A 27,012-nucleotide genomic window follows, 5' to 3' on the forward strand; every position below is an offset into this window, starting at 1 on the left:
CCACTTTTAATTCCTTTTTTTAATTCCTCTCATTACAGCCTGGACACAAAGGGAGGAGGAGAGATGGCACACGTCTCCACATGCACCACACACAGCTGTCAGTTGAACTCTGCCATAAACATCCAAATTATTAAAACTTCAGTGTTTGCTCTCTGATCTGCTCCAAACTTTGCACACTTGATTAGAGTTCCTTCCTGAACACATCTGCACTTTGATATTCACTCACAGTCAGCGCGCCACCTACTGGCCACAGGAAATGTAATTGATTTTGGTGAATTTTTCCAAAGTTAAAGCCACACCTGATTTTTTTTATAACTAATTCCTCTCATTTCAGCTTGCAAGGAGGACACGGGGAGGAGGAGAGGTCACACTAGGTGGAGGAGGAGAGATGTCAGGAAGGCTATGAACATGTGTGTGAGCTCTGTGACTGAAATGTAGTTTCACTTTGGATCACACCAGATCAACAGTCATGCCACTTTTAATTCCTTTTTTTAAATTCCTCTCATTTCAGCCTGGACACAGAGAGGAGGAGAGATGCACACTTTACATGCATCTCACACTGCTGTCAGCTGAACTCTGTCATTAACATCCAAACTATTGATACTTCAGTGTTTGTTCTCTGATCTGCTCCAAACTTTGCACACTTGATTAGAGTTCCTTCCTGAACACATCTGCACTTTGACATTCACTCTGTCAGAGCGCCACCTACTGGTGACAGGAAATGTCATTGATTTAGTCACTTTTTCCAAGTTAAAGCCACACCTGATTTTTTTTATAACTAATTCCCTCTCATCTCACCTTGCAAGGAGAGACACAGGGAGAGGAGGAGAGATGTCACACAGGGGGAGGAGGAGAGATGTCATGAAGGCAGAGACATGTGTGTGAGCTCTGTGACTGAAATGTAGTTTCACTTTGGATCACAGCAGATCAACAGTCATGAAACTTTTAATTCCTTTTTTAAAATTCCTCTCATTTCAGCCTGGACACAGAGAGGTAGGAGAGATGGCACACATCTCCACATGCATCTCACACAGCTGTCAGTTGAACTCTGCCATAAACATCCAAACTATTATAACTTCAGTGTTTGTTCTCTGATCTGCTCCAAAACTTTCCACACTTGATTAGAGTTCCTTCCTGAACACATCTGCACTTTGATATTCACTCACGATCAGAGCGCCACCTACTTGGTGACAGGAAATGTCATTGATTTAGTCACTTTTTCCAAGTTAAAGCCATTTTTTATAACTCATTCCTCTCATTTCAGCTTGCAAGGAGGACACAGGGGGAGGAGGAGAGGTCACACTAGGGAGAGGAGGAGAGATGTCAGGAAGCAATGAACTGTGTGTATGTGACAGACAGATGGCTTTAAATGTCAATCACTTGTGTTCTAAACTCACGCCACGAGGAGGTGGCTGCTGCACAGGTAGGCGGCTGCCACGCGTGTGAATGCAGGCACTCCACGACCGCACGTGACAGGACGGATGCCTTTCGGTGTCCATCGCTTGTGTCTCGACTTGCGCCAGGAGAGGCGGCCGCGCCAAGGGGCAGCGTCCACGACACTGCCCTGTGACCGCAGGCACTCCACGACCGCATATGAGCTCGGGCCCGTCACGATACTGCTCAGCAGTTTTAATTATATTTATAATCCTATTAATATCAATAATTATTATTACTATCAATAATTCTATTGATATTAATAAATTATCTATTAATAAACCGTATCTTCTCCTGCTAGTACCCCAACAATAATACAACTCTTTAACTTCAACTGAGTTATTATCCAGCAGTTAAATTAATCTGGAACAATGAATAACAAACTATCAGTGAGTGGAATGTTTTTTATTATAAGAATTATTCACAACTTGTTAAGCACATCCAGGGAATAAATATTATTAATATTAAAATAAAATGGAGACAGACATCATACAATCATTGAATCTATCTGTACAGACAAAACACTGCTCCTCGCCCGAATTGGAAACTCCCAAGTCTCTGTGATGAGCGTGTTGATATTTCAGATATACGTTGAAGAACAGGGTGATGGTTCTTAATAGTTGTGAGCGGAAACCATCAGTTTCAAGTTTTTTGATGGACTGCCACTTTGACAAAAGTAGAAAAAACAGAATACTGGCATGAAACTGCTTAAATATAAAATTAAATGTTGAACGTGAAAATATATTTAGCCATCCAAACAAAGGTGGTCTAAGAAAGACCAACCACTGTGGCCTGCAGTTCCTCTAATGTCCACTTGATGATGCTTCAAGAACATTGAGGTGAATAGGGGAAAAAACCTATTTAGTTTTGGCACTCATTTGTCTTATTTGGTCTGATTTGGAGATCACATGTTAATATGTGAATCAGGAAACAACGTGCAACAATTTTTATAGCATTAAAGAGATCAGCTCATGATGCCAGCTGATGAAGATCCGCTGTTGTTCTGTGAGGCTGAAGTAATCTCTGTTGCTGGTTTTAAGTGGTCAGACTCCCCAGCAGAATCCCAGAGAACAGAGAGTCCTGCAGGACGCTGATGGCCGAACCGGTGGCGTTGTCCACAAACACCGACACATATTCTCAGCCTGCACACATACACAAACACATACACACACACACACACACACACACACACACACACACACACACACACACACACACATAAAGTCACACATTAATACAGTGTCATAAAATATAAGTAACAAAAAGAATCTCAACGCTGATACCAGAAATGTACTGAGATACCCTGACACTAAAAATGGTACAATACCCCATTTAATAGGTAGCTGTACTTTAATTATGAAAGTGTTTGAATAAGATTTGTTCCTGAATTATATGGATGTGCGAATGTGGAGCAGTGATGTGTGTGCAGTTTTCTGAATGGCTCCCTCAAGAGGACAGTCTTAACTTTACAGGAAAAGCAGTCCGACAGCGAGAGTGACATTTTCTTCACAGCTTGTGTCTATAGACTTTATACATCTGGAGACCTGTAAGCATGGTTACAAATATATTCTAGTGGTGGTGGATCACTTCACTCATTTTGCACAAGCATATGCAACAACAAACAAGTTTAGCAAAAACAGTGGTGGCCATAGTCTTCAATAACTTCGCACCCAACTTTGGATCCCAGCAAGAAATGTTTTCACAGTTGCAAAATGTCTGTGGTATGCGTGGCTCTCACACTACTCCATATCACCCACAAGGCAACGGACAAGTGGAGCATTTCAACAGAACTCCCCTTTCGATGTTGAGAACACTGACGGACAACAAGAAGACAGACTGGAAAAACTCCCTGGCAAAAATAGTGCATGCCTACAACTGCACGAGGAGTGAAGCCACAGGGTTTTCTCCTTATTATCTGTTGTTCGGCCGCAGTCCCAGCCTCCCGGTAGACATCTATCTCAACTTACCATCACAAGAGCAGCAAGTAAGTTATGAGGAGTATGTGGAAAAATGGCACTCAAAAATGAAAGAGGCCTATGAGATTGCTTCAAAAGTAGCACAGAAAGAGGCTCAGTGAGGCAAAAGACACTATGACCAAAAGACATATGGGGCTCAACTACAGCCTGGTAACAGAGTCCTGCTCCACAATCTCTCAGAAAGAGGAGGCCCCGGCAAACTCCACTCAAACTGGGAGGACACAGTGTATTTGGTGGTGAGTGAGAAGAGTTCTGATATCCCTGTGTATGAGATAAAACCAGAGAGAGGAGGCAAAAGCCACACTTTTGTCTGGAGAAAAGAAGGAAGCTGCTTTGTCTCTTGTTGGTAAGTCAGAAAGTAATTGTAGATTTGGGTTTAGGCATTCTGTGAGGAAAGTAGTGATGTGACTTCCGAAACGGGCGTGTCGGCGCTTCTCTGAAGTCCCGGATCGAAACTTTTCGAAACGATGTGCCGAAAAGCGGTTCTGAAACGCCCATGTCACGTGACTGTAGTTCAGTGATTGAAGGAACGCCTCTGTTTCGAAACGGCTATTCCAAGACGGGCAGATCCTTTGAAATACTGGCAAGAGCGACGTGCTGTCTTCCCTAATTTGTACCAACTGACTAAGAAATGTAATTTCTTAGTCAGTTATTTTCAAAAGCAGGGGAAGTGTTATCCAAAAAAAAGAAACAGACTCAGTTCAAAAAGAGCTGAACAAATATTATTTTTGAATAAAAATCTTTGATTATTGCATTGCATATAACAATGTGTCATTTATTTATTTTTAATAATGTTTCTTTAATTCAACCTGTAATCTACTTAAATTAAGGAAACCTAAGACTGACTCATTTCATAGTGGCACATAATTAGGAGTTTTCTTTGGCCAGAGCATGTAGTTCACAGAAGTGGCCACTAGATGCCACTGTAGAGTCAGGTTTCATATTCGTTTCAAGGCTTCAACACATACTGAAACATTTTTCGAAGCTTCCCTTTGCCCATCACTAGAGTAAAGCTTGTTGTAACATTTAGTCTTGTGTTGTTAGCTTGTTGTTTAAATTCTTGTGAAGCTGTCTATACTGAGTGGGCAATCAGCTAGTTTCAGCCAGCTCAGCTGTAGTCAATAGACTTGATTGGAGGGAGGGGCCCCAGGCTGTGCATGAGGTAAACTGAGCACTTAAAAGGCTGTCACTACAGCGTCAGGACAGCCGAACGAAGACAAGGGAGTCTATCTGCGGGAGTCCATCGAGGAAGTCCATTGAGGTAGGCATAACATCTCAACCCCCTCCCATCGCAGCCATGTGTCTTATCCCAGTCAGGACATCACACTGGAGAAGATTTTACCAGACACCCTTCGCTCGAGGCTGTAACCCATCCAATCTCTGCTACCCACCATTCTCCACCAGTAAGGAACTTGAAGTACTAGGGGGGCTGTGGAACTGCCAGTCTGCAGTCAAGAAGGCGGACACCATTTCAGCGTATGCCTCCCTGCAGACTCTCCACTTCCTGGCCCTTACGGAGACCTGGATCACCCCAGAAAACACTGCCACTCGAGCTGCCCTTTCAACTGCCTACTCGTTTTCACACTCCCCAAGACGAACAGGGCGAGGAGGAGGAACTGGGCTCCTCAACTCACCCAGGTGGTCCTATCAGGTCCTTCCTCTGGACCACCTGCCCCGATCTGCACTTGAATTCCACGCCGTCTCTGTCACCCTTCCTTTCAAGCTCAACATCATAGTGATCTATCGCCCACCCGGTGCTCTTGGTGACTTTTTAGATGAGATGGATGCCCTCCTGAGCTGCTCCCCTGATGATGGCACACCACTCGTCGTCCTCGGTGACTTCAACATCCACCCGGGAAAGCTGCACTCATCTGAATTCATTGACTTCTTCCGCATTTGACCTTACACTCTCCCCCTCTCCACCCACTCACCGGGCTGGGAAGCAACTTGACCTTGTCTTCACAAGATCCTGTGGCATCTCGGCACTCTCTGTTACCCTGCTCACCGTGTCCGACCACCACTTTGTGACTTTCTCTCTCCCCATGAAGCCCACCACATCCCTCCCCTCTACGCCTCGAATGGTCACCAGTCGCTGCAACCTGAAATCCCTCACTCCCACCGATCTCTCCTCAACTGTTATTTCCTCACTACCATCCACAGAACAGTTCTCCTTAATGCCTACTGAGGAAGCCTCCTCCATCCTGATGTCCTCACTCTCCTCTTCTTTGGACACTCTCTGTCCCCCCATCTCACGACCTGCGTGATCATCTCCCTCCCCTCCCTGGCTGTCTGAACCTCTGCGAACCAACAGATCATTGTTGCGAGCGTCAGAGAGAAAATGGAAGAAATCGGGCCAGCACGAGGACCTTGCTCACTACCACCACCTCCTCTCTGATTTCACCTCAACTGTTTCGGCAGATCTGCCTTCTACCTGGCAAAGATCAACTCTTCCGCCTCCAACCCCAGGAAACTCTTCTCCATGTTCTCCCTCCTCACCCCTCCTACCCCTCCCCCTCCTTCCTCCCTTACTGCTGATGACTTTGCAACTTACTTTACCAAGAAAGTAAATGACATCAGCTCCTCATTCACGCCTATTCCCTCCCAGAAAACATCTCCCCCAACTCTCAACTCCGATGGCCTTACCAGCTTTAGCCCCCTCACCTCTGAAGACGTTCACGCACTTGTTACATCTAACCGTGCCACCACCTCCTCCCTTGACCCGATTCCCTCCTCTCTTCTCCAAGACATCTCACACGACATCTTGCCATTCCTCACCACCCTGATCAACTCCTCCCTCACCTCAGGTGTCATTCCACCGGCTTTTAATACAGCTACAGTGAAGCCTCTCCTTAAAAAAAACACCCTAGACGCTACTGACATCCAAAGCTACAGACCAGTATCTCTTCTTTCATTCCTCTCTAAAACCTTGGAACGTGCCGCCTACAACCAACTGTCATCCTATCTCTCGCAGAACAACCTCCTTGACCCTAATCAATCAGGATTCAGGACTGCTCACTCCACTGAGACGGCCCTCCTCACAGTGACACAGTGAGCGGAGGGAGTGAGGGTCCCTGCGAGACGCCAGAGCCTCATCCCACTCCTCCGCTCTCATTCTCATCGACCTATCTGCTGCATTCGACGCAGTCAACCACCAAATCCTCCTCTCCACCCTGGCTGAACTTGGCATAACTGTCTCTGCTCTCACCTGGGTTACATCATACCTGACAAATCGCACCTTTCAGGTACCATGGAATGGCTCTATGTCCAAACCCTGTTCTCTGGACACGGGTGTCCCTCAAGGCTCAGTATTAGGACCGCTTCTGTTCTCACTATACACCAGATCACTAGGTTCTGTTATTACATCGCATGGATTCTCCTACCATTGCTACGCAGATGACACCCAGCTGTTCCTCTCTTTTCCCCCAACCTCTGACACTCACATTGCAACTCGCATCTCGGACTGTCTGGCTGCTATCTCTTTCTGGACAACTGCACATCACCTCAAGCTTAACCTGAATAAAACCGAACTCCTCTTCATCCCAGGGAAAGACTGCCCTCGCATGGACCTGTCGGTCACTGTCAAGGGCATCACAGTATTACCTTCCTCAACTGCGAGGAACCTGGGTGTAATCCACGATGACCAAGTATCCTGCACCCCCAACATCACTGCTGTGGCCCGATCCTGCAGATTTGCCCTCTACAATATCCGCAGGATTCGGACCTTCCTCACAAAGGATGCAACGCAACTCCTGGTCCAAGCACTGGTCATCTCCTGCCTTGACTACTGCAACTCTCTCCTGGCTGGACTCCCGGCCTCTGCGACTAAACCATTGCAGCGTATCTAGAACGCTGCAGCATGCCTTATCTTCAATCTACCCAAATTCTCCCATGTGACCCCCCTCCCCCGTGACCTCCACTGGCTCCCTGTTGCAGCACGCATCCAATTCAAGACGATGGCACTGGCCTTCAGGGCCATCAATGGAACGGCACCCATCTACCTTCAAACACTGGTCAAACCTCACACCCCGAAGCGAGCACTTCGCTCCTCTACTTCAGCTGACCGGCTGGTACCACCATCACTGAAATCAAACAAATGTCGCTCAGCAAAGTCCAGACTCTTCTCTGTTCTGGCTCCTCAGTGGTGGAACGAACTACCGACCAATGTCAGGACAGCAGAGTCATTTGCCCCCCCCGAAAAAAAACCTTGCCTATAGCACTCTGATCATAGCACTGTTGCTCTTAAGGTACTACTTTACTCAGATGAGGACCTAACACTTGTTCTATTTTTAGCTCTTACTTTATCGGCAATGATACGTTGTGGTTTCTTTGTTTCCTTCTTTTGACAAATGTACTTATTGTAAGTCGCTTTGGACAAAAGCATCTGCTAAATTACCGAAACGGCGGAGACGTCAGAGAGAAAAGACCAGGACAAAGGGAAGAGTGACCTGAGACAAAACAGAGGGAAAGTCAAGCAACAGCTACAACCACAAGAAACGGAGATTGACAGTGAGGATGAAGGCGGACTTGTTTAGAGGATTCAACGTCGTCACAGTTATAACATTAGAGGTAATGCTCCACTTCCTGAGGCTGAGACCGACGAATGACTTCTGGGAGGACGGGAAGTGGGAGAGAGACAGTGAGCCAGGTCTACAGGATATTGCAGGAGATGAGGAACTGCAGGCAACACAAGGTCATCACGACATACGGGAGCAGCACAACAATCACACATCTGATGAAGAAGGACTGCAGGAATATGGAGATACAGACTCTGAAAATGGCCGGTCATCACCTTTGACAGTGCATTCCCACCCTCAGAGACAGAGACAACCTCCAAGGATGCTGACTTATGATGCACTGGGACAGCCTACGGTAAGACAAGCTTGTATGGACTGTATTGAGGTGGGCACACCAGCACCCCACTTTCAGAGACTGTGGAGACCATGGATGTCCACAGGCTTGGAAACAATATTTCAGAGACTAGAGTAACAAAAGTTAAAGGACACTGGAAGTAAGGATAAAAGACTGTGGACAGAATTGACAGCAGAAAAAGTGTTAAAAAATGTGTAAACATGAGTAGGGGAGGGTGTGGCACCCTGGCCAGGCTAATAGCTCAGACTATTCCCAAGTATATTGTTATTAATTATTGTTCTTACAAGGGCCCCCAACTATTATTTTCCTGGTAAGATGTAGCGGGACTGTTATTGACTGGTGATATACTCCTGAATTAACAGGAAATACATTCAGCCAAAAGCAGAGGACATCGGTACAGTACGAGAAGCCGATGTCCATTAAACTATATCTTTCTGTTATGTTACAGGTACACAAGCATCAAATATATTTGTTAAGTTTGTCGTCATGTTTGAAGCCATGTTTAATGTTTAAATAAGGTATGTTATGTTAGGAAATGCAGACACAAATTTTTGCTAGCATGGGTAGCTAGCTCGCTAGCTATGTTTAGCATCAGAATGTGACATCCTCAGTTTATGTCCCAGTCGGCAACATTTTTTTGATCATATTCACTGAAGCCGACACTACGCTCCGATAGAACAACATAAATTATCCGGTTTAAGAAAAAAAAGCGTGCCTCTACATGCACGTAGAGCCTGTTGTTTGTTTTGCAAAAGTTGACAGCGCCCAGATCATCCTGTCCAATCAGCACACAGGGCTGTGTTTGTGCACAGAGCCCCTCACCCCTCGGGTCGTTCCACTATCATAGAGGGGAGGTGGAGGGAAGTAGCAACAAGCTTCCAATTCCTCGGTTACAAACCGAAACGAGGAGGTCCAAACAACCAAGGAAAAGAAAACACCGGTGGAAAACAAGGAAAAAAAAGGACGGTGCCTGTGATAAAACCAGAGTTCACATGGGACCTGCATTTCAAAGGTGGCGTGATCTAAGGGATTTCAAAGGGTACGACGTCGAGAAGAAGGAGCTCGGTGGTTGTGGGGGAGGAGCGTGAGAGTTGTAAACATTCAAAAACTGACAGAGTACCCTCGATCCAACGGACATGCCGACTAGGACTTTAATGGTTCCTATATTAGATGTGGTTCATACGTTAGACTGTATTTTATGTTTGTTGAGTGAATATTAATATGTTTCATGTTAGGTACTGGAAATTCATGTAAGTTTGAGTAACTAACATCGTTTATTGAGTATTGACTGGCAATATACTCCTGAATAAACGGGAAGTACGTTCAGCCAAAAGCAGAGGACATCGGTAACAGTACAAGACACAGATGTCCAATGTCTTTCTGTTATGTTGCAAGCTGTGAATAAAGATCTTTTATAAGGAACAACCTGGTCATCCTGCAGCGTGTGTAACACCTAACTGATGTCGCTGCCGTAAAGGCATGGTAGTATCAGAACACCTTTATGATTACAAGTACACGTGCACAGTATCGGACCGAGAAACAATGCTGGTATCAGTATCCCTACTTTGAATAGTTACTGTGGTGTCTTCCTCATTTTAGCAGCTTTCCTTCATCAACGCAGACATACAACAGAAAGTGCGTGATAATGTGATCTATTGCTTATGGAGTCCCACAGGGTAGTTTGCTGGGTCTTCTCAATGTTCTTAACTAATGTCTCATGAAGACAAACATGTTCTTCACAATGAGTGGAATAATGCTATAGATTAACATCAGCTCTCCTCTTTAATTCCAGGCCTCTCCCCAGCCACACTCACCAGCTCCTCCTGGGGGATCCCCAGGTGCTCCCAGGCTGGGATAAATAATCCCTCCAGTGTATCAGCCCATTTGGACGCGCCCAGAAAATCACCTTAATCAGATGCCAGAACCACCTCAGCTGACTCCTTTCAACATGAAGGAGCAGTGGCTCGACTCCGAGCTCCTCCCTGACTGAACTCCTTACCCTATCTCTAAGGCTGAGTCCAGCCACCCTACAGAGGAAACACATCTTGGCCATTATTGGTCACTACCGAAAGCTCTTGACCATCGGTGAGGGTTGGGGCATAGATTGACTGGTAAATTGAGAGCTTTGACTTTTGGCTCAGCTCCCGTTTCACCACAATGATCTGGTACAGAGCCCGCAATACTGCTGATGCTGATCCTGAGATACTTGAACTCCTTCGCTTGGGAAAGCAACTCACTCCCCACCCGAAGAAGGAAGTCCACCATTATCCAGTGGAGAACCATGGCCTCAGACTTGGAGGTACTGACTCTCATCCCAGCCACTTCACACTCTGTAAACAGACTGTAAACGTGTGCTGAAGGCCCTAGCCTGATGAAGCCAACAGAACTAAATCGTCTGCAAATAGCAGGGATGCAATCCTGAGGTTCCCAAACTGGGCACTCTCCTCACCTTGGCTGCACCTTGAGATCCTGTCAATGAATACCACAAACAGGATTGGAGACAAGGGACAGCCTCGGCGGAGTCCAACACCCACTGAGAACAAGCTTGACTTTGTGTCCAGAATAGGGACACAACTCGTACTTTGTTAATACAAGGACCTTATGGCTTGTAGCAATGGCACGGTACCCTGTATTCTCTCAGTCCCCCCCGCAAGATAGCCCGGGGGACATGGTCAAAAGCCTCCTCCAAATCCACAGAACACATGTAGAATAGTTGAGCAAACTCCCATGACCCCTCAAGCAACCCTGCCAGGGTAAAGAGTTGGTCCACTGTTCCACGGCCTGGACGGAATCCGCATTGTTCCTCCTAAATCCCAGGTTCGACAATCGGCCGCAGCCTTCTTTCCAGCACCCTGGAGTAAACTTTCCCAGGGAGACTGAGCAGTGTGATTCCTTGGTAATTCTAGCACACTACCCCTGTTTGCCACTCCACAGGCACTGAACCTACCCTCCACGTGACCTGTCAGCCATGACAGCCCCACAATGTCCAGAGCCTTTAGCATCTCAGGGCGCCACTTCAGATTTGACCTCTGGGGTGAGGTAGACTTAAAACAACCATCCATTGTCTATCGCTTATCCTGTATTTAGGGTCACGGGTCATTTCTGCTTGAGTGCATTATGATATAAAATGTAATATTTTGAATGTTTGATGTAATGTAGATGTAGAATGCAACATTCTTATAACAATACATTAAATACATTTTAGCAAGAATATTTGTCTGTTTCTTGCATTATGTCTAATATAACACAAAAAAACATACACATATTTGGAACTTTTTAATAATGTGCCGTTGTCCACTTAGCAGTCTCCTGAACAAGAGCAAAGGTCAGTGCACTTAAGGGCAGCCTTTTTGCACTTGCAGCACATATTGCATAATTTCTTGCTGCCACAATGGATCAGTTCATAGCAACTCTCGTGTGGCTGCCATTCCATTCCTTCTTGCACCCAACTCCATTCAGAAGGGTTTGAGAGTTGAGGATCAGGAACTGAAGTGTTGATCCAGACATTCACTTGACACATGGCCTGTTTTACATGTTGTTCTAATGCAGCCTTCGTAGGTGAGATATTCTACAGTGGTCTAGATTTATGAGGAAAAAGCTGCTTTCTGGCCTCATTCACTTCCATAGTGTTACTTATCCTGTCATATATTAAGACAACAAAACATTCTAATTGTGACATAGATAATTCACTTATATTTTGTTTTAAATTTTTATTAGGTCAAATGCCTCTGTCACCTCAGGAAAAACATTCCAAGTATCCAATGTCATCTTTTTTCCTCTTCCCCCAAATGCTGACATTGTAGCTCCTTTATGCTGCCTTTTCGTTGTGGGACTATCAGTGTTGGGCAAGTTACTTCAAAAGCGTAATGCATTATTTATTACTTGTTACTGTCATTTCAAAGTAATTAGTTACATTACAATATTACTGTCTTTAAATTGTAAGGCATTACACTACTTTTACATTACTTTTGCATTACTTTTCACCAAAATAAAAGGAAATATGGATTCTGTGTTCTCAATAGATCTTCTTGTGTTCAATAAAGCTCATTACACAGCAGGAGATGATGTGGTATGGCATAATGACTGAGCTAGGCTTAAGGCTGACAAAAGTACAAAAAATTATGTATAATATAAGACATGTTATAATAGAAATACTGTAACTTTAGGTATTCATATTGAAATCAATAGAGCTAGAGCCTACTACTGTAGATTGTAAAAAAAAAAAGTCATGACAAGATACACAACCCTTTTTACATTTCTATCCATGGACGTCGGAACTATTTTCTGAGAGGGGGGGCAGGATTTTTGTTGGGAGGGTCGGGGGAGAGACCACAATGATTAACGAACTAGACTGGATAAACGGTCCGTGTACTTTGGCCATCTGACTTTCGTTTTGAAGTCGACAATCGGAAAACGAGTCGTTTCCCGTTTTTCGTTTCAAAATAAAAGAACGAAAAACGGAAAATGACTTGTATCCCATTATTCGTTTTAAAAACGGAAAAAGAGAAACAGAAAACGACTTGTTAGCTGATATTAGCTATTGTGTTCATGAATGGGATTCGGGGATGCCATTTTTCATTCCAGGTTTGCCGTACGTCTTTTTTAATGACCCTGAAGGCGCTGTGTTATACTGCGAAATTACCTGAAAGCCTACCTGAGACATTTAGGGGGAGCTCTAAAATACTGTTCATAAACGCTCTGACAGCGTCTGACGCTCGCGTTTTGAAGTAAACCTACTGTTTTAAACACACACCAAAAGCGTTATGACGCGGGCATAAAAGCGGTTAAAAACCGACGGGGAGAATCGGAGCCTCCGCCTCCTCGCCGCCGCCCCTCAGCTGTTGATCCATGGTGTGACCGGCTTGCACACTTTTTTTCACACTTTTCCAAAAGTGGAGCGTATGCCCAGCTCGCGATCGCGAATGTAGAGTCCGACTCTGCTGCTGCTGTCATCTTCTCCTCAATCGCGAGCAGTAGAGGAAGTAAACATTCGCGAGGATTTTTTTCTCCTCTGTGGATCTCGCGGTGATGGCGAATTTGTATAAAAACAACACACCAATTGATTTCGGGTATAAAATGCATTGTAACGCGAGTAAAATACTGAGTTTTGAGAGTAAAATATTACCAATTTTTTTTTTTGTAATGCCTTTGTTCTGCTTTCTATAAGAAATGCATTGGTTTCAGTGTATGCTCATGTGTATCTTGCCATAGCTTGTTAAATACTGCCACCCTGTGGTCAAGTTGTGATACTGGCGACAGCACAGACAGCTGCAGGTTTGCTTTCGGTTTCATCCGAGTACACTCGACGAGGAAGGACCACGCTGTTGTAACGCTCCTGTGGTCCTGTCGTCAGCACGTTTGAACTTTGTAAATTGTTTGTCTTTTTACAACAAAAATTAAGAGGAAAAACATACAGTAAAGAAACAAGAAAAGTAAGCCTTGTCGACTGGATTTTACTTCCTCCTAAGGTTGTTAGCTAGCTGTCTAGTTTTGTGAGACTGGAACGTATTACAAGGGCAGCATAGCCTTACATTACCGCGTTACAGCAAAACGTAATGCATTACAGTAATGCATTACTTTTGTAACGCGTTACTCCCAACACTGGGGACTATCGTGCCCCGTCATCAGTGTACACACTACCGAGACCGAAAGGCGAGACGAGGTGAGACGCCGTTCTATGTGAACGGAGCGAGCCGGTGAGGCAGAAAAAACGTGATGTGGTTAAGACCTGTTACCAGGGCGACGGGCCGCTGGCGGATTTAATGAGCTCAAAGCGTAGATCCGAAGAAGATAAAACGACAGTAGTTGCTCGTAGGAGGCTACTTTTCTCTGTTTTTAATTTTACAAGGCATGAGAGAAAAACAAGGTTTTCTTCAAGAATTCAAGGTAACACGGACTGAGTCCTTGATATTGGTCAATTACAGAGTTAAGTATTCCTTAAAGGCTCTTTTAGAAACAACATGACCACTGTACTCTGAAACCCATTATTTCCATTGGCTTGCACAGTGCTATACTACCTTTTCGCTGTGTCAAGCAAAGCATGTGACAAATACCTGGCCAATAGAAATGAAGCAGCCAGCAAGGCACTGCAAATGACTATTGTGTTTTAGTAGGACACAACGTTGAACGTTTGTTTCCATCTTGTGCACTTTAGAGTGCAGGAAGCTGTTATGGGAATTTTGGATGTTTGTAATTTATAATCAGAATCTTTGTCAGCCGTTGATCCGCATCTCCTCTTTCTAACTGTTATTCTATGTCTAAAATGATTGCCTTTTTGTGCGTAGTTAGGTGATTTGAGCATGAGTGCCACATGACATGAGATAATTTCAGAGGACATTATGACATCTGTGTTCTGTACATCTTGTCTTCTGTTTTTGTCTCCGGTATGATTCCTCCTGCTTAAAAGGGAGATTCCTGCTAGACTCAGGGTCGTTCCTGCTGTCTCTGAGCCTTTGCATGAGAAGGCAGGGGCGAACATTATTTTCCTCTGCAGATGAAAATACTTTGTCGAATAAACCTTGGAGAAAAGACTGATCCTGGTTGTTGATCTTTATTGGGCAGATTCATTTTTTCCACAACAAAGCTGACTCACAGTTTTGAAGTTGTTCTGTGGTTTAGTTTTTAATGGCCAGTGTGTGTGTGTGTGTGTGTGTGTTACCTGTAGATAGAGAGTTCCAGTCAGTAAGATGCTGAAAGTTCCTCTAGCAGCTGCCAGGCCCATCACAGACTCGACAGAGCTGATGGACACAAAATGCTGCGTAAATATGCTACAAATAAACAGTTCAAGGATGAAAATGATGAGGATCAATGAGTCAATTATTTTGTTCGACAGCCCCCTGATCTTAACTGATCGAAAAATGATCGCTAATATTCCCCTTTACACACAGCCGCGCATAATCTGATTAACTTAACACAATTTGTCTTCTTCCATATTTTTACCAGCATAATTTGGTCCTTTTGAGGAGCTCCATCCTCATCAAGGCCTGGTGGATCCCACACTGACATGCTGATGCCATTCCCTGCTGTGGGTCGGTGCCCTAACATATTGTTTCAAATTCGATTCACTTTTATTTATGGTGTCATATCACAACAGAAGAGTCAATACAATTTCAAAGTTCCAACATCACCCAGTGGCAAGCGTTATAGCGACAGTGGCGAGAAAAAACTGCCTTTTAGGCAGAAATCATTGAAAATGTCTTTTCAAAGTTTTCCACTTTTCCCTTTAACATCCTTCTTGAAGAGGTTGGCGATGTGATGTTTGCACATAATCAAATCTTTCATAAAGTGTCAAAGTAGCTGTGATTCTCCTTCTCTTTTGGCCATGCATCTGATCAGAGTGCTAATTATTTTCCATTAACTGATTGATTACTGGCAGCCACACGTAGCTGCAGTGAAATGTTCACTTTTGGTTCAATCAAAAAGCCTCTGCATGGACATCCATATGTTCCATATGTTCATCCTTTCAGTTTAAATTGCAGAGAAGAAGGGAGGAAGAGAGAATGAGGAAGAGGTGGCACTACTCACAGGTTGCTCTGGCAGAGGGACTCGATGCAGATCGCTGCTCTCACACTGTCTCTGAGTCGCACCTGGACTCGGTCACCTGACTCTGAACCACAAACACAGTTCTGACGTCAGTTAGGTAGTGAGCCTGGAAAATGTCTCATAAACCACTGCTTGTGGGTGGAGAAGGAGGAGCAGGAGGGGCAGGAGGAGGGGGAGGAGCAGGTGGAGGGGGAGCAGGAGGAAGAGGGGGAGGACAAAGGGGGAGGAGCAGGAGAAGGGGGAGGAGCAGGTGGAGGGGGAGGAGGAAACTACTCAGAAGGGTTGGTGGCTTTGGCTTGTCTTGCCCTTACCTTCCTTTCATGAAAAAAATGAAATCAAATGAAATAAAATAAGATGAAATAAAGAAAATAAAGAAAACTGAAAAAAGGAAACAAAGCCAAGCAAAAACAAAGTGTGTCTGTTTGAGAGGGGGTTTCATGTATTAGATGTAATTATAATGAAGATAACTAATCTGAAGGTAAATGGCAAATACTTCTGTGGAATGTGGAGGGAACACCTCAGTGTTGAAGTTTCTAAAGAGAGAAGGTCTGACAGGATCACAGTTAGCAGGTCTGAGGTCAGAAATAACAACGGTGACGTCATAGAAAACATTAGATGCTCTCACCGATCAGCAGGCTGCCAGTCAGCTGGTAGAAGCCGGAGACAGCTGCTGTGTAGCGGCCGCTGCTGCTGTTGAAGCTCTGACCCCTCTGGAGGCTCTGCTCTGAGTCTGAGGGCTGCAAGGATCAAAGGTCAGACGTGTGTGTGTGTGCGTGCGTGTGTGTGTGTGTGTGTGCGTGTGTGTGTGTAGCTCACCTGGTTAAACGGCTGCAGCTCCAGCAGGCTGCGACGTGGGATGATGACGGCCTGCAGGAGGCGACTGAGGAAGGAGGTGGAGACACGAGGAGGACCATTACACAGAAAACACACTCCTCCTGCCATGTCTGAGAGGGGGGGGGGAGAAATAAAAGGCATTGATTGTTTTGTAAAGATTTTTTTAATTATGTCATATGACAACAACTGGAACTGCGTGTGTGTGTGTGTCTGTAAGAGAGTGCGTGTGTGAGTGAGTTTGTGTGTGTGTGTGTGTTGAGGTTGTGTGTGTTTACAGTTTAATGTAAGATGTGTGTGTTCTATATAAATCATTTAGTCAGAACAGACACATGAAATAAAAGTGATATTGTCTATAAACTGTAAAATATAAAACCACGTACGAGCAACCTGGAAACATGCATGAACCACGGACACACGCACACATGCAGAAAGTAACAAAGACACACCATCAGTCAGTAGGAATGTCAGGAATCCTGCTGCTGAGCCAAGTCACATCCATGCTGCACAAAATTACCCCTATTAAGGACTCAGACAGCCTGCCTCCACACACACACACACACACACACACACAGAGCTGTGTTTATATAACCTACATACAGAAAACACTGAGTGAAAGGAAAAAGTGCAGCAGGACAGATGAAAGTGAATCCAGTTACTGATGTTTGGAACTAAACATCTTCTCTGCTGTTGGACTTTTCTAACATATTACAGTTTTTCTCAGTCGTATTGGTGCTTTTCTCAGATCAGAATGAAAATTCTCATAACTATTAGTTCAACCTCCACAACATTTAGTCATTTGTGCACATCATAGTAGCAATGTTTCCTTCCTCTGAACAAATTGCAAATGCTTTTGGACATGTATCAGTTGCTTTCATACAATTCTCTGCTGTTTTATAACATTATCATTTGCTTATGTCATGTCAGTCAAAATGAACTATACTTATGGATGCTGAATAGTCGTTCCCAATAAAACTAATAGTCTTCATTTCATTGCTTGAGTCATTACATACAAAATTGTCTAACTAGTTATCAAATTCTGTCAACCAAATTTTATACCTTTATTTATAATTCCTGTAAATGTCTCCTAAATTGAACAATTGCTCTCAGGTGAACTTCAGCTTTCACTCACGATGAGGTGTGTGAAGTATTAGTTGTAACCATTGATAAGCCACTTGTTCACAGTCACTCAGGGATGAATCCCATGAACCCTCACTTGGCAAGCATATATGAACCAAGCAGGACATAGTGTGGACCATTTCTACAAAACAGGAAGAGGGAGAAGAGGCCAAATACATATTCCTAATGAAATTAGGGCTACAGTTGTGGACCATGTTGTCAATCACGGCCTCACGATGGCTGAGGCTGGTCAGAGGGTGCAACCAAATGTTGGAAGAACCACTGTGAATAGAAGCTCTACCGAAAGGATGTTTCTTATGTTTGTTCTAAATGAGTGACTGAAGTGTATTTTTCTTTTTGCAAAACGCTCTAGAATTGCAAAGAGCAGATACAGTAAAAATGTGAAACGTATGGCTTGTACTCACGTACTCCCCTAACTACAGCAATGTGTAACTTTACTGTAGTTTTCAAATGGCTGTACCAGTAGTGTGTACTGCTATCTTGAGCATTTTCAGGTAGTGTCACCGAGTACTGACCTTGTTTTTTTGCATTGGAAAACACTGAGACAATAAACTGTCATAATGAAAACATGACAAAGCCATTTGACTATCTTGTTCATAACCGATGGTGTCAAGACTTCTCATTTTGATGACACTGGCAGTTTCACTGACATGAATACTTGCTGTTGTGGAATAGACTATCCATTTTGAGCAAGTGACGTGCTTTTGCAGGTTATCCACTAGGTTTTGCAGTTTGCACTAATTGTTTTGAGAAATGCACTCACTGCTGTGAAAATGTTAATAGTGATGTGAGAAAAGCACCAAAGCGACTGAGAAAAAACTGTAACTGAAAATCAAACATGATATCTGTCTAAGATCATTTCTTCTTGTTCTCCACGACACACACTGTTAGCCTAGTTCACTACAAACAATGGAAGCATGGGGAAAGAGAAAAGTCTAAAAGAGAAGTTGGATCTGTGCATCAGTGAGTTCTCACCTCTCAGCTTTAGCTGCAGCTCCTGGATGAGCTCCTGATGTTGAGGCAGGAGGGGGCCTGGGGGCCCTGGAGGCCCCTGGGGGCCTAGAGGGCCTGGAGGGCCTGGAAGACCATGCTGCAAAGACAAAGAAACACTTTGAATCATCCAAGAAGCAAAACTGGAATCCATAATATTTTATTGATGAAGGATCTGGAAGTCTAAATATGGATTAGTAAGTCAATTATTGTTCCTGTAATGTCAGTCTGTGTTGATTCAACTATATGAAGGATGTAGTGCTGCTATTGAACTGTCACTGACACTCTATAGTGACACTTTTCTAATGCTTTCTAGAAATGGTCCTGAGAAACATGTCCTTAGAAATGTGTCATTAGAAACGTGTACTTAGAAATGTGATCTGAGAAATGTGTCCTTAGAAACGTATCCTTAGAAAGGTGTCATTAGAAACGTGTCCTTAGAAACGTGTCCTGAGAAACGTGTACTTAGAAACGTGTCCTGAGAAATGTGTCCTTAGAAATGTTTCCTTAGAAACATGTCCTTAGAAACATGTCCTTAGAAACGTGTCATGAGAAACATGTCCTAATAAACGTGTCCTTAAAAACGTGTCATGAGAAACGTGTCCTTAGAAACTTGTCATTAGAAACATGTCCTTAGAAATGTGTCCTGAGAAATGTGTCCTGAGAAACGTGTCCTTAGAAATGTGTCATTAGAAATGTGTCCTGAGAAATATGTTCTTAGAAATGTGTCCTGAGAAATGTGTCCTTAGAAACATGTCATTAGAAATGTGTCCTTAGAAATGTGTCCATAGAAACGTGTCCTTAGAAATGTGTCCTGAGAAATGTGTCCTTAGAAACATGTCATTAGAAATGTGTCCTGAGAAATGTGTCCTTAGAAACATGTCATTAGAAATGTGTCCTTAGAAATGTGTCCTTAGAAACTTGTCCTTAGAAATGTGTCCTGAGAAACGTGTCCTTAGAAATGTGTCCATAGAAATGTGTCCTGAAAAATGTGTCCTGAGAAATGTGTCCTAAGAAATGTGTCCTTGTTTTATAACTTCCAAGCAGAAGTCCAAACAGACTGGGACACAACTGGCCTGCTGGAGAGAATGTGGCAAGGTCTTTGCTGATCATGCCCATATTTTTTGGTCTTTACCCACCATCCAGTTTTTCTGGAGGGAACTGGCAAAAATAATTTCAAAGGTTCTATGTTTTAATATGAATGTATTATTCACAACTCTCTATCTTGGGAATATGCCAGATGGGTTGAGTAAAGCTGATATGTACCTACTTAGGGTCTTGCTGGCTGCAAGTAAAAAAGCCATTACAAAATGTTGGCTCCAGAAAAATGCCCCCACTACAGATTATTTTGTTAATATTGTAAAACAACTACATGTACTAAAGCAAATGACTTACTCAGTCAGACTCCAAAAAGAGCTAGGTGAAAAACGATGGCAAAAATGGCATCATTTTTCGAAATGAGTCCTTAGAAACATGTCCTTAGAAATGTGTCCATAGAAATGTGTCCTTAGAAATGTGTCCTTGGGAATGTGTCCTTTGAAATGTGTCCTTAGAAATGTGTCCTTAGAAACGTATCCTTAGAAATGTGTCCTTAGAAACGTGTCCTTTGAAATGTGCCTTAGAAATGTGTCCTTAGAAACGTGTCCTTTGAAATGTGCCTTAGAAATGTGTCCTTAGAAACGTGCCCTTAGAAACGTATCCTTAGAAATGTGTCCATAGAAATGTGTCCATAGAAATGTGTCCTTAGAAACGTGTCCATAGAAATGTGTCCTTGAAATTGTGTCCTTAGAAATGTGTCCATAGAAATGTGTCTTTAGAAATGTGTCTTTTGAAATGTGTCCTTAGAAACGTGCCCTTAGAAATGTGTCCTTAGAAATCTGTCCTTAAAAATGTCACGTCTGCTTGAATCTACATGTGATCACCTGGTTGATCACCACCCACGCTAACAGGATCATCAGCAGGGTGACACACTTCGCCAAGGAGCGTTTCTGAAGCGGCTGCTCCTGGTCTCATTGTGATCTGGGCCTAATGTCTTCTATTCTCGAGCTGATATAAACAAACCTGTACATTTAATCAACATGTATCGTTTACAATTATAACCTCATTAATTATTTCAGGACTGAAAGCTCTGACGAGGAGAAGAATATTGATTACCAGCCACAGATTATGTCACAATACTTTTATATTTGAGAAGCTGGAGGTCTTTCTTACCTTCGAGGTTCTCCTGGTCCCTTTGGTTCTCCGGTTGTCCCCCTTGTTGGAGTTCCTTCTGAAGATCAGCCAGGAGCTGAGAGGAGACACCTGGGACAGATCCGAGGACAGCGGCTCCTGGAGGTTCAAGTACGTTCATATGTTTAATGTCATGTCTGTGTTGGTGTATTCATATATTGGCACTTAATTTAGTATTTTGCACTTTGTATCTTTTCATTTATCTCTGTTATTTACCAGGGGGCGCTATCGAGCAACGAACCAAGATAGCGGCTTAATGTGGATGCTCCGTACAACTTCGCACTAAATACCTTTAAAACCCGTAGGTCAACAATACCAACTGAACTGGGACTATGTCCAAAGCTGATACAGCTGCTACAGCTGCTACAGCTACAGTGTCTTTTTCACTCGAAAACACGCTTCCCAGAGGCCGAAAATCAGCGCTCCGCCGACTGAACAAGACGAAGGCAATACAAGTAACATGGCGGACCTGTCGGCGGTACTTGCTGCACTTCGCTCTGAGTTTCCGATCCAAACTAGACAGTATAGATGACCGCCTGGGTAAGATGGCCAAGTCTGTCTCTGCTTTGGAAAACAGTATGTCAGAAGTGAAGCGAAATGTAGCTGCTAACACCACCAGAATGGAAGATGCTGAAAATCGAATAATGTCGGCAGAGGAACAGCTGGAAAAAAATACCGCTGACTTGACTAATGCTATGAAAAGAATCTCCTATCTGGAGACCAAGACCGAGGACCTTGAAAATTGAAGTCGAAGGAATAACCTGCGGCTGTTTGGTCTACAGGAGGGTGCTGAAGGCAACCAAACGCTACTGGATTTCTTACAGAACATGCTGCCTCGCTGGCTGGAACTGGACACCAACAGAACCTTCATCCTAGAGAGAGCTCACCGAACCCTAGCACCACCAAAACCAAACTAGGATAGAGCGGTTCTCATCCGGTTCCTGAAATTTCAAGACCGGGAGTTTGTTTTTCGCTCCATTACACAACGTAACATTATGCATGAGGGAAACAAACTTTTCTTCGTCCAGGACCTCTCAGCCGAGACCATGCGACAGCGCTTTGGATTTAACGCAATAAAGAAAATGTTAATTGAAAAGGGAACTTTTCGTGGGTTTCAGCTTAACCCGTGCAAAATGAGAATCCTCCATAATGGGAGGATACACTCATTCTCATCACCAAAAGAGGCAGAGGATTTCCACAGTCTGAGGGATTGGATGAAGCCAGCGGTGAGGTGTGAGACCCATTTACTTCCTTCACCGTGGAAACCAGTTGACAGTGCTTGTTTAGGAGGTATGGTGTAACCCTGAAATAAGTCCCGGGAGAGTTTTTTTTATTTCGCTTAATTTAACTTAATGATTATTATTACTTTATGGAATTTGGAAATGTATGGACCTGAATGAGAATTTATAACAGGCAACACTGACATACATACTCAGGGCCCTAGTTTCGTGGCGCAGCGCAGGGCTGCGCAGGGTGGCGGAGCCGGCGTAATGCAAGTTTCGACCCGCGCAGCCTTGCGCACGGTCAGAGAGGAAAGTGCTCTTGATCACTACGGACCCCTTACATCCCCTATACGGCTCCTTTCAGCTTTTACCATCAGGCAGCCGGTTCAGAGTACCCCTGGCCAAAAAAAAAGACCTACAAGAACTCTTTTATCCCTACTGCAGTGCATATTTTAAACGGAAAGAAATAGGTACCTGTTTTTAGGGCAAGATTTATCTGCTGTTGCAGCTTTTATGTGAGCGCCACAGGAATTTTAGGATTTTTATGGTTTTTATGTGAGATCTTTTAATGTGAGTTTTTATGTTGGTGTCTGTATGTTTATGTTTAACTGAGCCCAAACTGATGACAATTTTCTGTCCCTGTGACAGACAATAAAGTTTTTTGAAATTTAATTGAATTGAATTATATCCCATGTATAGTTCATAATGATCAGAATGGTTTTGTCCAAAAACGGCAAGGATTTCATAATATTAGACGGGTTCTTAACATAATTCATGAACAATTTGATGTGAAAGATACAGCAGTACTCTCACTGGATGCCCGGCAAGCTTTTGATCGAATAAAATGGCCATACTTATTTAATGTTTCGCCGAGATATGGATTTGGACAGAAATTTCTCAAATGGATCGAAATTAAAATGATCGTCCCAGCAAATTATGATCCATTAATAGATGAAGTGAGTGAGATATTGGATCAATGGTTGACGTTGCCCATATCAATGATTGGCTGTATAAATTTTATTAAAATGAGTATATCTCTGTTATTTACCAGCTACAGGTTAACTAAGCAATTTGGCGTGCTAGAAACTTGTTCTTGTGAAATCATTACTGTAGTGATAGCGATATACTGCACTTTCTTCCAACAAATGTTCTTATGGTAAGTCGCTTTTGATAAAAGCGTCTGCTAAATGCCCTAAATGTAAATGTAAAATATTATAAACACATGAACAATATTAGCTCGTCTGTTCCTGATGATGGACTTTGAGATCCTCTGGCTCACTGGAACTTTATTTTTCTTCCTGGGTTCCTTTGTTCAGCATGTCACAGTCAAAGTATGGGACCAACCAGAGAGATGTCCCAGCAGGTGTTGTTCATTCTCACTCGTTTCACTTTGGCTGAACAGATGTTTGTTGGATGTGTGCAGATAGTGAGTTATAATGAGTCTCTATAGTAGACTGTATATAAGAATTGAATGTAGTCATGGTGACATCACCCATTTGGTTTGTGGACTACAGATTTGAAGCCTTGAATTCGGTATATGGATATTAGAGCTTGAGACCATAAACTCTTGTTTACAATATTTACTCATTTACTAAATCAAGTGAGAAGTCATTCTCTCATTGCTTATTTTTGCAGTCGCCGCAAGTGGAGATGACAGTTTAAACTATGTAGAAACAATATAATTGACTATGTAGAGGACTATATAGTGAGCTGATGATGTAAAACCATTTTCTCTGCCCCGTCAATTATTACTGTAACAATTAAAACACATCAGCTTAAGCGCAGCTGGAGGACCATCGATAATATTAAAAGTATATATTGTAAGCTAATGTGTTTTAATGTAAGAGTCCCCTGAAACACACTTGGTACTTATTACTCTTACTTGAATACATTTCCAAGACAAATACTTTTACTTTTAAGTAAATTTCTAGAAAAGGCTGAAAAGTACTCGTTACTTTCAGGTCTTTTTCTTTCTTTTTAAAAAAAATACTATTGGACACAAGCTGTGTTTGTCAAAGAAGGAACCCTATCACAGTGCAGGCTCTCCACTGGGATCTACGTATAAGCGGAAATACGAAATACGCAGTATCCTTACCCTCCCGATAAGGATACTGCCAAAGTAGCCACGCTCTCGACTGTGTTTGTCAACACAAAACCGCAACAATGACTGAGTCTCAGACTGAGTGTGATAATGAACCGGAGGAACATTTCCTTTCCTTCCAGATCTTTCCTTGGCAATATTACACCGTAAGATACATTATGTTAATCTAGTCATACTAGTTAAAGGTATATGTATTGTATTATATTTTACTTATCTTGTGTGACTGTATAGCACATAGCAGTGGTTGGTATTTACTGCAGGAAGACATGAGCCCCCAAAGACTTTTTTACACAAATATTTATTAACTATGTTAAGCCTAGGACCATTCATTTTATTTGAAATTTACTCATACTCTTACTTTTACTTAAAGTACATTTAAAAGCATGTACTTTTGGATACTTAAGTACCGTTAAAAGCAAGTATTTTTTTACTCTTACTGAGTACCATGTCGACTGAGCTACTTTTACTTGTAACGGAGTACATTTTGACCAGTGGTATTTGTACTCTTACTCAAGTACTGGGGTCGAGTACTCTGTCCATCTCTGCTGTTGCCCTGCGTGGTTGACTCCGCCGTCGGTGTGTGAATGTCTGTATGAATGGGTGAATGTCAGTCATTACTGTAAAGCGCTTTGGATAAAAGCGCTATATAAATGAGGACCATTTACCCCTATGTAACCCATTATATAGTCCCCTATATAACTCACTATATAGCCCGCTCTGTAACTCACTATATAGCCCCCTATATAACTCACTCTGATGCCCCATATGTAACTCACTATATAGCCCCCTATGTAACTCACTATATAGTCCACTATATAACTCACTATATAGCCGGCTATGTAACTCACTATATAGCCCCCTATGTAACTCACTCTGATGCCCCATATGTAACTCACTATATAGCCCCCTATGTAACTCACTATATATTCCACTATGTAACTCACTATATAGCCCGCTATGTAACTCACTATATAGCCCCCTATGTGACTCACTATATAGCCCCATATATAACTCACTCTGATGCCCCATATGTAACTCACTATATAGCCCCCTATGTAACTCACTATATAGTCCACTATATAACTCACTATATAGCCGGCTATGTAACTCACTATATAGCCCCCTATGTAACTCACTCTGATGCCCCATATGTAACTCACTATATAGCCCCCTATGTAACTCACTATATATTCCACTATGTAACTCACTATATAGCCCGCTATGTAACTCACTATATAGCCCCCTATGTGACTCACTATATAGCCCCATATATAACTCACTCTGATGCCCCATATGTAACTCACTATATAGCCCCCTATGTAACTCACTATATAGTCCACTATATAACTCACTATATAGCCCGCTATGTAACTCACTATATAGCCCCCTATGTAACTCACTATATAGTCCCCTATGTAACTCACTATATAGCCCCCTATGTAACTAACTATATAGTCCACTATATATAACTCACTATATAGTCCCCTATGTTACTCACTATATAGTCCCCTATGTAACTCACTACATAGTCCCCTATATAACTCACTATATTGCCCCCTATGTAACTCACTATATAGCCCCCTATGTAACTCACTATATAGTCCACTATGGAACTCACTATATAGCCTGCTATGTAAGTCACTATTGTAATGGGAATTTTGGATGTTAGTACTTTATAATCAGAATATTTGTCAGGCTGACGCCATCCGCATCTCCTTTTGTGACTGTTATGCTATGACGAAAATGAATGTCTGTTTGTAGATGATATGAACATGAGTGCCACATTGACATAAGATAATTTCAGGACTATGACGCCTGTGTTCTGTAAATCTTGACCTTGCCTGTACATCTTGTCTTTGTAAGATAGGACATGATCCGTCCTTTGGTTCCTCCTCCTTAAAAGGGAGACTGTTGTTGGACTCAGGGTTGTTCCTGCGGAGTCTAAACCATTGTATCAGAAGGCAGGGGTGAACAGTACTTTCTTCTGCAGATTAGAATACTTAGAGAAATAAACCTCGGAGAAAGAGCTGATCCTGGTTGTTGATCTTTATTGGGCAGATTCATTTTTCCACAACACTATATAGCCCCCTATGTAACTCACTATATAGTCCACTATGTAACTCACTATATAGCCCCCTATGTAAGTCACTATATAGCCCCCTATGTAACTCACTATATAGTCCACTATGTAACTCACTATATAGCCCCCTATGTAACTCACTATATAGTCCACTATGTAACTCACTATATAGCCCCCTATGTAAGTCACTATATAGCCCCCTATGTAACTCACTATATAGTCCACTATGGAACTCACTATATAGCCTGCTATGTAAGTCACTATATAGCCCCCTATGTAAGTCACTATATAGCCCCCTAAGTAACTCACTATATAGCCCCCTATGTAACTCACTATATAGTCCCCTATATAACTCACTATATAGCCTGCTATGTAAGTCACTATATAGCCCCCTATGTAACTCACTATATAGTCCACTATGTAACTCACTATAGCCCCCTATGTACGTCACTATATAGCCCCCTATGTAAGTCACTATATAGCCCCCTATGTAACTCACTATATAGCCCCCTATGTAACTCACTATATAGTCCACTATGTAACTCACTATATAGCCCCCTATGTAACTCACTATATAGCCTGCTATGTAAGTCACTA

The 27,012-nt window shown here is 43.0% G+C and overlaps 2 protein-coding genes across 2 annotated transcripts in view; one reads left to right on the forward strand and one right to left on the reverse strand.

Annotated features, from left to right (window-relative positions):
• The window catches only part of LOC311012029 (uncharacterized protein), a 177,273-nt gene that overhangs the window by 40,407 nt on the left and 109,854 nt on the right, over window positions 1–27,012 (forward strand). The gene's annotated exons all lie outside the window — the stretch shown is intronic.
• The window catches only part of LOC311012036 (erythroferrone), a 31,933-nt gene continuing 6,744 nt past the window's right edge, over window positions 1,824–27,012 (reverse strand). Inside the window, 8 exon segments of the mRNA XM_084007328.1 lie at window positions 1,824–2,573; window position 2,576; window positions 14,938–15,016; window positions 15,804–15,885; window positions 16,447–16,558; window positions 16,638–16,765; window positions 18,768–18,882; window positions 20,994–21,110. Of these exon segments, the coding sequence (XP_083863454.1) occupies window positions 2,470–2,573; window position 2,576; window positions 14,938–15,016; window positions 15,804–15,885; window positions 16,447–16,558; window positions 16,638–16,765; window positions 18,768–18,882; window positions 20,994–21,110 (738 nt within the window). The 3' untranslated portion in view covers window positions 1,824–2,469.

The sequence above is a fragment of the Eutrigla gurnardus genome (assembly GCF_963514095.1).
Source record: "Eutrigla gurnardus genome assembly, chromosome: 4".
Lineage (NCBI taxonomy): Eukaryota > Metazoa > Chordata > Actinopteri > Perciformes > Triglidae > Eutrigla > Eutrigla gurnardus.